This window comes from Monodon monoceros, unplaced genomic scaffold, assembly GCF_005190385.1.
Source record: "Monodon monoceros isolate NGI ecotype Baffin Bay Population unplaced genomic scaffold, NGI_Narwhal_1 Super_Scaffold_5, whole genome shotgun sequence".
In the NCBI taxonomy this organism is placed as follows: Eukaryota; Metazoa; Chordata; class Mammalia; order Artiodactyla; family Monodontidae; genus Monodon; species Monodon monoceros.
Window position 1 is genome coordinate 64535097 of NW_021703782.1, and position 12032 is coordinate 64547128.

The 12032-nt window shown below is 38.8% G+C and overlaps 1 protein-coding gene across 2 annotated transcripts in view; it reads left to right on the forward strand.

Moving 5' to 3' along the window:
- MAMDC2 (MAM domain containing 2) overlaps nt 1-12032 on the forward strand; it is a 165852-nt gene that overhangs the window by 124225 nt on the left and 29595 nt on the right. The window contains exons 10-11 of one of the 2 annotated variants that reach the window (XR_003790805.1): nt 4820-4913; nt 6600-6748. Coding sequence is in view for 1 of the 2 variants with exons in the window: in XM_029202966.1 (XP_029058799.1) it covers nt 4820-4913; nt 6600-6752 (247 nt within the window). In the remaining variant the exon portion in view is untranslated. Of the gene's footprint in view, nt 1-4819; nt 4914-6599; nt 6753-12032 lie in introns of both variants that reach the window. The other variant, XM_029202966.1, reaches the window with a different exon arrangement.

Genomic DNA, 12032 nt, shown 5'->3' on the forward strand with positions numbered 1-12032 from the left:
TTCAAACCTCGTCAGAATAGAAGTTAAATTTAACCCAGAATCAAACCCTCTGGTAAATTGTTGAGGTGCACTGCTTATAACAAGAACGTAACTAGGTTTGTTTTCGAACATGGGTAATTTATGGTGTTGGTGGCATAGGACTGAAATGTTTCTATGTGAAGATAGGAGGCCATTTCTGGAAACTATCATTCACATGCTAATTATAGGCCCAACTGGGACTCTTCAATTGGTAAAGTAGGTGGTGGATTAACCCAACAACCTGGCCAGCGATGTCTCTCTGGAAGGCCATGAAACTACTTTAAAGGTCAGTGAAAAACCAGTCAGTTCAGCCAGTGTTGAGCTCTTTAATACCAACGATGTTTTTTTAACTACACAACAAAGGTTTGTGGTTCCCTGCAAAAGCTTTCATTACTTCCATCCCTCAGCAAAGTCCTATTCATTGTGTTGGGTACCACTTAAACTATGACACTTCATAAAGTTATAATTAGTAACCCTAATGTTTTTTCTTTCCTGCATGCTTTAATCAAGAACTTTTCTGGACTTTTACAGGTTTAGGGGCAGTCTAGCCCCTCTGAGTAACCCAGCCTTGTGGCTGCGTTTCTGTGCAGACTCTCTCTCCACCCCACTGTCCCCACCCCCTGGGAGGAAAAAACTTTAGGAGAGAATTAAAATTTGTATACTATGAGGAAAGTTTTCTCAGTTACCCTTAGGATTTGCTCCCTGTCATTATGTTATTTTGAGGGAGTAGATCATTCTTTTTTGAAAGGGAGGCAAGTGAAAACAAAGAAGATACTCCATTGCCCTTTGACAATTTGCAGTTTTCTGAAGCAGGAAATTGGAAGAGTGAAGCCCTGATCATCTCCAGGATGATTATTCAGCTGGAGTGTCAGTCCATCTCCCTTGCTTTTTTGCTCCTTTGCCTTTTCCTTCCAGGGCTTGAGGGTATTTCATTGCTCCTTAGAACTACCACCCGGTGATGTGCAGAGGAGAAGAAAACTAATTCAATCTAGCCTGCTTTTAACATGTAAACAACTGTCCTGCTCTGACTAGGAATAATTAACAGGTTGAAATTGACAGAGAATCCAAAAAGGAGGTAACAGATCTGAAAGTTCCTCACATAGGGACTACACATAATAGAAATTTAGCAAGTGGGGTTTGATAATCCACATAGCAGTTTTCTACCACCTTTGACTGGTGGTTCTTAGCCAGAAAAGATTTTGCCCTGGCCCCCGTCCCCAAAGGGACATTTGGCAGTGTCTGGAGACATTTTGGATTGTTATAACTTGGGGGTGATATTGGTATCTAGTGAGTAGAGACCAGGAATGCTTAACATCCTGCAATGCACAGGGCAGTCCCCTACAACAAAGAATTATCTGGCCCCAAATGTCAATAGGGCTGAGATCAGAACACCCTGCTGTAGATAAATGAGCATGTGCAATGTCTAATTTTAATATGATAAGAAGTAAGTTAAATCATGTTTTTGATCCTTACTTGACAATATTTAAAATTATTTGTTTGCAAATATGTATTTATCACTCTCTCCATTCACTGCCTATTTGTATTTCCAAAGTTAGTCTAGCTAAGTTTTCTCAACAATTAATATTCTCTATCAAAAAAAATTTTAAGTATCACTAGTCCCTAAGGACTGGAACCTTTAGTGCACTGAAACAAATTCATTGACACAAATCTAATTTGCCCTAACTTTTAAGAGATTTGCATAAAATCAAGAACACTAAGGGACAGCAATTTACTTTGTCCCTCTTCTCCCCTCTTAAATAGATATTAGTATCTATTCAAGTTGCCTAAGATTTTTTTCCCAGTCTTTAGAGATATTCTGTTTACTTTGAAATACTGCCAAAAATGAAATAAACACTGTTTTTTAAAAAAAGATCTATAAATAAACAAGAGGTTAATCCCCTTAAGAATTTAGACTATGGGCAATTTCGTTCTTGTCACATTCTTAATGGGACCCAGGGACAGAGTTCTTAAGAACAGACCAAAATGTTTGGCTTTCTCTTCGCCTGTGTCAGCCAGGCCCAATCCTCAGCTTACCCAGTCACCAACTACCCTAAAATAACCTCTCCACCTCAAGAGGCCCTCAAAATGCAAGATGGCGGCACAAGAATAGGAGATGACATTATCAGCATTATTTATAGCAGGGTGGAAATCCAATGTGTTAGACCAAACAAGCTGATCTTGTCACGTTTCTTTTGTGTGTTGGAATGCTGATAGACAGCTGCCAAACAGATCTGAGGTTTGAGGCCATAGTTTGAATCTAGTACATAGCTGACTGACTTTGTGGCTCTTTTATCAGAACAACATGTGGCCTGGCCAGTATTCTAAGTGTAGAAAGAGTTCTAAGATAGGAATAACCTAGTGGCCTGCTGTTGTCCAGAACATCTTTAGCATTTCACTTAACCCACTGTGGCAGTTCACAGATTTGTTTGGAATGTCCAAAAGGAGCCAGGAAGCTCTATCCAGTGGAACTTTCTGCAATGAGGAAATGTTACATATCTGCCATAACCAGCTCACTTGATCACTGGCTCTATGTGGCTGTTACGCACTTGAAATGTGATTAGTGCACCTAAGGAAATGAATTTTAAATTTTATTTAATTTTCATTTAAATAGCCACATGTCCTCGTGGCTACTATAATAAACAGTGCCAATCTGAAAAACAGTAACTCATTATTCCACATCTTCATTATAGATATTTTGATTCCTTCTTCTTTTCTCTCAATTATAAATATAGCAAAATTAAAGAATGTTTAGAAAATGAAAGGAAATTCTATTCAATACCCATAATTTCATGAACCTAACAAAATTGTTATACATTTGGTAAATTTTCAAGGTTTTTTCTATGTATTTTTAGATGAGTTCGATATAATTTACTTTATTTTATTTTGCTTTATTTTAATTTTATCTATTATAACCAGCTTTTTTTCACTTAACATTATGAGAGGAATATATTCCTCTACTACTAAATAATATTCACAAGCTATCAGAGTTAATGATTGCCTATTTCTTAGATTGTAGCACCATGATTTGTGTATTTCCTCTGTTTTTGAAATCTTGGGTTCTTCATTTGTTTGCTTCCTTGCTTGCTTGGTTTTATGGTCATTATAAAATAATGCTGTAGTAAACATGTGAAAGCATGTTTACATTTCTCCTCTTTAAGATATGTTTACCTGCCAAATGTTTGAGTCTTATTTAGGTAATAATTTACATGGTGAATCATTTCACTACCACAGAATCATTTTGAAAAAGTACTTTTTCAGTATTCATGTCAAAAACAGACTTTAAAGAAGCGAAAGGAAAAGAAAGCCAAGTCTTTTCTAGCTGCAGCACTATTAATTCAGTAAATTACGAGACAGATTACTATTCCTTCCCATAGAACAGGAAGAATTGCTGATAAAATGTAACTGTACTCAGGGCTGATGCCATAGACCTCTGCTTTGCAAATGGGGAACAAGTTCCCACGCATAAATCCTACAAGTAAAATATTTTACATAGATCATCTCTAGAATTTATAAAGATAAGAAAATTAATGGAAGTTAAATTAAAAATCCCAAAATGCCCCTTTTATTTTGTTCCTTGTAAATACATATAGTTATATATTATCACATCTCCAAACTATACTTTTTATAATTTAAAGTAATATGAATACAGTCCAAGTAAACTTTCACACATCTTACGATTAGGAGTTATTCTGAAGATATTGGCCTAAGACATTTTATATTTTGCACAGTGATAAACTGTCATGAGATTTTTCAATTTCTTTTTAAATAAATTCTGTATTCTGGTGGCTCTGATCATCAAAGAGCAGTTAGATCCTATTGATAACACAGATAAATCGAAGACATAGCATACTGTATATTAGAACCTAAAAAGAATCAAATGTTCTCATTATTCATAATTTGGGTTGTACTTTCTGTAATATCTCTTTGTCTTTTTTGAATTAAGATTTGTATTTGAGGGATTGACCATGGACTGAATGACCTTGTGCTCATTAAACATTAGGTTATACCTGTGAAGCAGCTTTGTAAACTGCAAAGTACCGTGAAAATCTAGTATAAATGTTTTGAAAAGTGCTCTTTGCTCATCCTATACATGAAAAGGAGACTTTTAAATTGGCTTAATGGAAAGAAATCCAAGACTTTTCTCTCTGTCTTTGGCACAATGAATTTAATAATTTATAGTAGAGATTTATTTTTCCTTCACATACAACAGTAAAAATGTTTGGCCTGATAAAATAACTGCATTTAGGGCTTTTATTAGTGATAACACTCAGGGACATAGATCTTTACTTTGGAAATGGAACTTGGGTCTCCAGATAGCAAATCACTAGGACTTTGTTCACTCTATGAATGAAGCACATTGCCAGAAAGTCACTTCCAAAGAATCAATAGTGTGTTTACACTGGAAATGTTTGTAAAAAAGCTTGGACTGCCATCCACCCTGTACGCACTTTGTGGATTATCTGGGGAAAATATCTAAAAGTTGACTGGTTTTCCTCTGCCACCTAGTTAACGTCTTGCTTTCCTCTCCCAGTGTTTTAAAGAATGCAAACTAAGTTCAGCATTAGTGTACACAACATATCATTGTGAGCTTGATTCTACTGAAAAAAATAAGAGAAGTAGTCCCAGGGTCATATATAAATGGTTAACCATTACTCATGCCACTGTGATCTGTGGTTCACAGACAATGAAGAGGTGCCTGTAGTTTGCTTCTGCACATCTGTTGTGTCAAGTACATCCCAGGTCGTAAGTGTTTCCAATTTTCGGTTAACAGAACTCACAGTTTTACTTTTCTGAATTGCAGGTGGTTTTCATGAGCCTGTGCAAAAGTTTCTGGGACTGTGGACTTGTAGCCCTGGATGACATTACAATAGAATTGGGAAGCTGCTGGTCTCCAGGTAAGACGGCGGTCATTTCAGCTTTCTTTTGTCTCCCTGGCCGATTCATGGCATGTCCTGTTTCTCTAAGAACATACCACATACATTTAATCTGTGCTAGTCTGTCCTTTGCCTTTCTTGTCAGAAGTGCCTCTCTCATTTAGAAATGATGCCTTGAATGCAATGTGTGTCTTTGTACATATGACTTGACCCCTGTATCTTCATCTATAAGAGAGGTGGTAATACCTACCTGAAAAGTGGGGATAGTACACTTAAATTCCCTAGTGTAGGACCTGGCACAAAACAGCGCTTTAAAAACAAATACCTTCTATTATAATTCCTTTTGTTATTATTATTGTTGTTGCCTCATACGCATGCAGATTTTCAAGAAATATTGATGACATTGTTATTATACATAGACTAGGTAAACATATCATATCTAAATGATAATAAATGTTTTCCAAGTGAATTAAATGACAGTGGAACAATGGAGCAAGTATTGATGATAGTGACAAATATTGTGGCTGTGTGTTGGACCGTATGTCTAATGAGAAAATTGTGCATACCTCAACCCAAATCATTGGTTTCTAGCTACTAGTTACCACTGCATCCTAAGTCTCAGGGTATCCATTTCTTTAACAAACACGCAAATTGTGGCATCAGTTTGGCACCAGAGAATAATCTCCATGTTTATTTAATCAAAAGATAATTTGTTTGTAGTCGATTTGTGTGGCACTGCAAGAACAGCATAAAACAAGATAAAAATCTCTACACTCAAGACGTAGAAAAGGGAATGAGGCTTCATTAGCTTGTAGTGTATATAAAATAAAATGAAGTAAAATAATTATCATGCAAGAGATGGAAAAGATAAGCTATTTATTAGAGAATCTAGAGGTAGGGAGGTACAACCAAAGAAGTCCCCAGGAAGTTGGGAGGTGACACCACTCTAATAATAATCATTATTACAGTTACTGAAGATAACACCCAAAGACATAAACATTTGTTTGTTTTTGGAAATGGAAAATAAGCCTCCAGGTAGCAAAACACCAAGTTCTAATATATATTTAGCTAATATTTATTGAGAACTTCATGTTCTAAATATTTTACATACATCATCTTATTTAATCCTCACAACCCCCTGAGGTGGATACCACTAATATTCCCACATTACAAATAAGAATGCTGAGGCACAGAAAAATTCAGTAACCTGCTCCACACATACTAAGCTATGTCTCCAAAATCACATTTAATTCTTTCACATTCTCCCCCTCCTCCAAAGCAGCTATAGAGTTGCTCTGAGGATTCCCTTCACTCATTCTGGATTTCTGAAGAAAGCTCCTGCATGCCGTTTTATTATTTTTATGTTTCCATAGAGGCAACATACCTCCAATTTTCAGAGCCTTATAAGCTCATTCACACAAATAAATTCACAAGTCAGAGAAAGTTTCTTTCTCAAAGTATTCCCATACTTTTGGATCTAGATTTCTGATTGTTCTCTGCCTCTCTGGCAGAACCTAGGGTGGAGTCCAGCCTCTAGCTAGAAGCACCAGCGTGGCTTAGGTGGGCTTCTGGTGAGGGGGCTGCCTCTTCATGTGGGGCATGTGGCCAGACGACACCCATACGTGCAGCACGTGCTTCCAGTGAGCCTTGGAATACATATTCATTGAAAGAGCCTCAGCAATTGTAACACCTGCTGTTTCCTTGCAGAGAAGCTTCCAACTCCACCTGGAGAGTGTACTTTCGAACAAGATGAGTGTGCATTTACTCAGGAGAGAAGGAACCGGAGCAGCTGGCACAGGAGGAGGGGAGAAACTCCTACCTCCTACACAGGACCAAAGGGAGATCACACTACTGGGGTAGGTGAGTTATGCCACATGGTGCTGTTTCCTAAGGAAACCAGAAATAGCATTCTAGGGGTCATTTACTGCATTTTGAAATGGGAAAAATGATGTGTCTAGAATGAACTGCACGTGGGATGCTACACATGTGGGGTAGGTAATTCAGTATGTGCATTTAAAATCATTCTTTCTGTTTATTACATTGCTTATATATCTTGCTGGAAAAAGGATTTAAAGAGCTTACAAAGATATGCACACAAAGATAATTTAATTAGAGGTAGGTTTAAAAATAAAAGAGAGATGGACAAAAATGAAAAAAAAGTATATGATGATGTAAACTTAAGCCCAGGACTCAGACCTAGTATAGAAATATGCTGGCAGACAGGGGAGGAGATATATCAGTTTGAGTCCTCACTTTCTAGAAACTGAAAAAGATGGAAAACTCATCTGTAAAACATCACTTACAGTGTTCTTAGGATAGAAACAGATGAAGCAGTCCATCAATGGGTGGAGGCAATAAGGAGGTGCATTTTCTGTAGAAAATGTATGAACTACAATAAACTAGGCTAAAAGTTGATCTACTTCTTATTATCACCATGTGTCAGCAATTGTAAACAATGTCAGTGATATAAATACTCCCTAAAGAATTGACCTTTCTCACTGATCCTCTCAATTTTAATTGGTATACCAGTTGGATAACAGCACATCATTTGGCCCAGAAAAAAAGAAATATCCCTGATACTAAGATTATAGAGATATTTCCTGAAGCGTCCTTACAGAGAGTTGCATAGTGCTGTTTCTTATGGTCTACCTCAAGATAAGTCTAGGGAATAACACCACAGAGCAACCCATAGCATAACCTATTTGTTGAATTGGCTTAATTTGGTAGGGTGCAATCAGGAACAGCTTTGTTTTTTCTTTCCAACACTCTCTTCAAACATACCCTAGAGAATTCTCCCTTCCCTACCCCTTGGCAGATCCCATAGCTTCTCAGTCTGATTGAGGTATAGGAGCCGCCACACATTCAGGTATGCTAAAAAGTCCAATTCAAATTAAAACTTCAGTTTCTCATTCAAGCAAATCATCTTTCTCCCTCAGCATGGGCCTGATTCATAGTTTGGAGATGATAAAAGGGAAGACTCTCTGTGCTTTAACTGTGTTTAACTTCCTCCTCTGCCCCTCATCTTCATGATCATTTAGCCAGGGTGAGTGGAGGAGGGATTAAAAGAAAATAACTTTTAAAATGTTTGGTGCTATTTCAAATTCTTTCTTGGATATTGAATACCTTCTGTTATGACAGATATCTAAATACTGGCTCTTTGGAGACGGTATCTAAATGCTGCCCCTTTTGCATCTTACCATTTTCGGCACTGTACTCTCTGGCTGATCTCCTATGGCTACCCCCTCTTCCCCTAGCGCTTGCACTACAGAGGTACAACTCACACAGATTTTCTGCGTACGTTCCTCCTGACAGTTTTGACTTGGGTCCTTCTGAGAGCCTTTGGTTCCAGCCACCTTCCCAGTGAGTATCGATTTGGCCTCGGATCCTAAATGCACCTTTGCCTGACTAAGAAGAAGATGTGCAGCTTGGTCCTCCCACTGACCTCTCTTTCCCTCCTGTTGCTTCAGAGAGTCTGGGACAGTGGTGCATCAGTTAGGGATGCTGTTGAAGAGATTCAGCCTTGGTTCGACCAGGTTCCAGCACTGAGTAGAAGATTCTAAGAGAGCTCTAAGAGTGTGTGAGACTATATCTGGAAAGACAAGGAAGTTAAAAAAGATGACAAAAAGGACTTGTATATGTTAGGACTATTTTGGTTGGGAACAGTTTGTTACCCTTTGTAACAGAAAGAAAGGCCATTTCAGGGCCGACTTCAGGCATAGCTTGATGTAGGGGATAAAACTATGTCACTGGGATCAGTCTCTCTCTCCATCTCTCTGCTCTGGTTTTTCAGAGTTGGCTCCAATCTCAGACAGGCTGTCCTCTCATGGTAGCAAGAAGCTACCGCAGCTGTAGCCTCATGGCCTTTCAACACTGAATCTAGTGAAAAGAGATAACTCAAACCAACAAACAAAAAATGAGTCTCATTAGCTCTGATTGGCAGTGTATTGAGGGCAGAGTACTATCAAATTCCTGTTTGAATCCCCACAGGGCTTACTATTGTACCTTATACACTACAGAGGCTCAAAAATGTCCATGGAGTGAATAAATGAACCTACAAGCCTTCATTGATGTATATAAGAATAACTAACCATTTAGTTAGCAAGACCCCTAGAAAATGTTATAATGGGGAGAAACTAAATTACAAGAGGAGTAGAGAAAGACCAAGAATAAATCAGCTTTATTTCGAGTCCATTGTATTCACGATGTTGTCTGTATGTATGATTTCCTCGGGGAGGGAGTTGATAGCTTTTCTTCCATTTCTCAGGAACACCAAGAAGGCTAACAACAACAGATCTGAGAAGAGGGCCATGCTGTGGTGGACGACCACAAGGGAATCCTCTGGGTAACAGGCCATGCCATGTCTTAGACACGGAAGAGAGGACAAAACAAAAATAGTGAGCAGTGGAGAGAGGGAGTCTCTGAAAAGGGCAAGGAGGGTCACCAGGCCTGGTTATAACAGAGCCATGAACTATGGTATCAAGGCTCCCCACTCACTAGGTATGAGACCTTGAGAAAGTTACTTAAAATCTCTAAGTCTCAGTGATGTCATCTAGAAAATGAGAATAATTATAGCTACTTATCTGTTTGCTTACTTCAGAGGATGGTTGAGTTTAAACTTGTTTAACTTGTAGATGACATTCTACCTCCTCCCCATACACAAAATCTATGAAAGTCTTACAAAAGCGCATGCAGTAGAAATTCCATTACTCATCATTTTGCTCCTTTATTTACGTTGTTCCTGGTTTAAGGGCACATGTTAGTTAACTTCGTGTGGCTTTGTTTAAAGAAAATGATATGATTGTGTTTGCATTGTCTCTTTGAAAACTTTGAAGAATGTTTCACCTGGCTGGGGTGAAACTTCATAACAAAAATTGCAATGCAAAAACTTCTTAGTGTGTTCAATACTTATTCCAAGAAAATAATTGACACAGTGTACAACACAGAGAATTCTGTTTTTGTATTATTTTTTTTCCCAGTAAATTGCTTCTAAGATTTGCCTTCTTCTCCATCCTTCATTTCACCTGTTTCAATGCAAACTTCCTAAAGGTTCTCAAGACACCTTTCAATTTTCTAACCATATAAAATTTTTTACAGATTGTATCTTTTTATTCCTATGTACAACAATGCAGAGGGGTAGCAAATTTTGCTATGTGGTGCCCAGGGTACCTACAGATATAGCACTGGAGTTTTATGTCTTGGTTTTGTTCTTTAAGTTACTTTAACAGTTATTCTACTGGGGAAATAATAATATCTAGTGATCATTTATGGAGCGTTTACCACATGCAGGCACTGTGCTGGGACCTTTATATCCTGTCTTAGTCAGTTTGAGATGCTATAACAAAAATACCATAGACTGAGAGGCTTAAATAACAACATTTATTTCTCACAGTTCTGAAGGCTGAGAGGTTCAAGATCAAGGTGCTGGCAGATTCGGAGCCTGGTGAGGGCTCGCCTCCTGGTTCATGGACAGCAGTCTTCTTGCTGTGTCCTCACATGGCAGAAGAGGCAAGGGAGCTCTCTGAGGACTCTTATAAGGGCACTAATCCCTTCTCTGAGAGCTTGGCCCTCATGACTTAATCACCTCCCAAAGATCCTACCTCCAGTTACCATTATATTGGGGATTAGGATCTCAACATATAAATTTCAATAAATAAACATTCAGTTGATAACACATCCTTACCACAACTTGTAAAGTATGTGAAAGTACCCATTTTTCATATGAGAAAACTGAAGGTTGGAGAGGTGCCTTTCCAGGGCCACACAGCAATAAGTGGTAGAGTAGGGACTGAATCTCAGGAATGTTGGGCTCTAATGTCCACATTCTTTCCACACTGCCTCACCACCAGAGTTTCCCAGCCTACATGATAGTAAGAGACCACACATGACCTGGGACAGTTGTGACGGCTTATACGTGAAAAGCACAATTCTTCACTTAGCAGCGTAATCTCAACCCTATTACCCTTCGCACCAAAGAGGGGTGTCTGCTCTTAGAAAGGATATATTCAAACTGATGGTAGTTTTAGACATCCACTGAAATGTATCCAGCAGAAAGTATCTAAATTTTTTCTGACCTGTCTCTAGTGTCAGTGAACAAATATTGTCAGTTTAACTCCAGGACTGCAGCTCACACACCCACTGTGTATCCTAAACCTTCAAAGGGTGGCTTCCCCTTTTCCTGGCCTCTAATGGCCTAATGTGGGCTGATATATTGTCTCTCAGATCACAGTATGACAAGGATCACCCATTCAAAAATTAAAACATAAGCAATTAAAGGCCCTTTTAAAACAATTGTTTATTTGTTAAAACCACCAGTGTCATAAGCTACATGTGCATAATGTAAGATGAAACATCTTAGGACTGGGGGAAACCATAAATGTTATTTAGTGTAGGGTCTCTACGATCTTGATTTATTCCATATTTTCTGAGGACCCACTATGGATTAGGCTGCAGAACTATAATTGCCGCGGAATTACAATAAGTAAGGTAATAACAGTTAAATTCTAGAGATGATGGAACCACGCAGAGAGGAACAGTTAGCTCTCCTTGGGAGCATCTTAAAGAATGAGTGGGAATTCATCAAGAAGAACATCAGGGAGTAGGGAAGCATTTCAGGATGAGGGAATGACAGGTGCAAAGCATGGAGCCATTAAGCAGTATGGCAGCTTCAGGGAACTGCAAGTGATTCTACCTGGCTGCCATGTAGGATACTGTCAGCCAGAATTCCCAAGATAGTGAAGTCTGAGATATAGGCTTGTATGCAGGTAATACGTTCGGAGATGTGATCCCAAAGAGTACGAGTGTGGGGCAAAGGCATCAAAGCAGGGAAAGAGGGAGAGCTGATACGAGGATGCATCCCTGACTTGGCCACTGCTATGACCATCTGGCTGCTTGATCTGGGGGGAACAGCTGAGAAACCATGTTGAAGTATGTCTCAGAGCCATCACCCAGGGGAAGAAAGGGAGAAGCATTTGTCCACAGGTTCCCTTCCTGCACTGGCCAGGGATAACTGTCCATTCAGCATTGGCTACTCTCTCTTCCCTTATTTCTAGGTTACATTTGCATGGGTGCTGAGTGATTCTGCCGAGGGCCAAGCCCAAAATGACTGCACAAAACTTGGTATCAAATACAGGAAGTAACAGG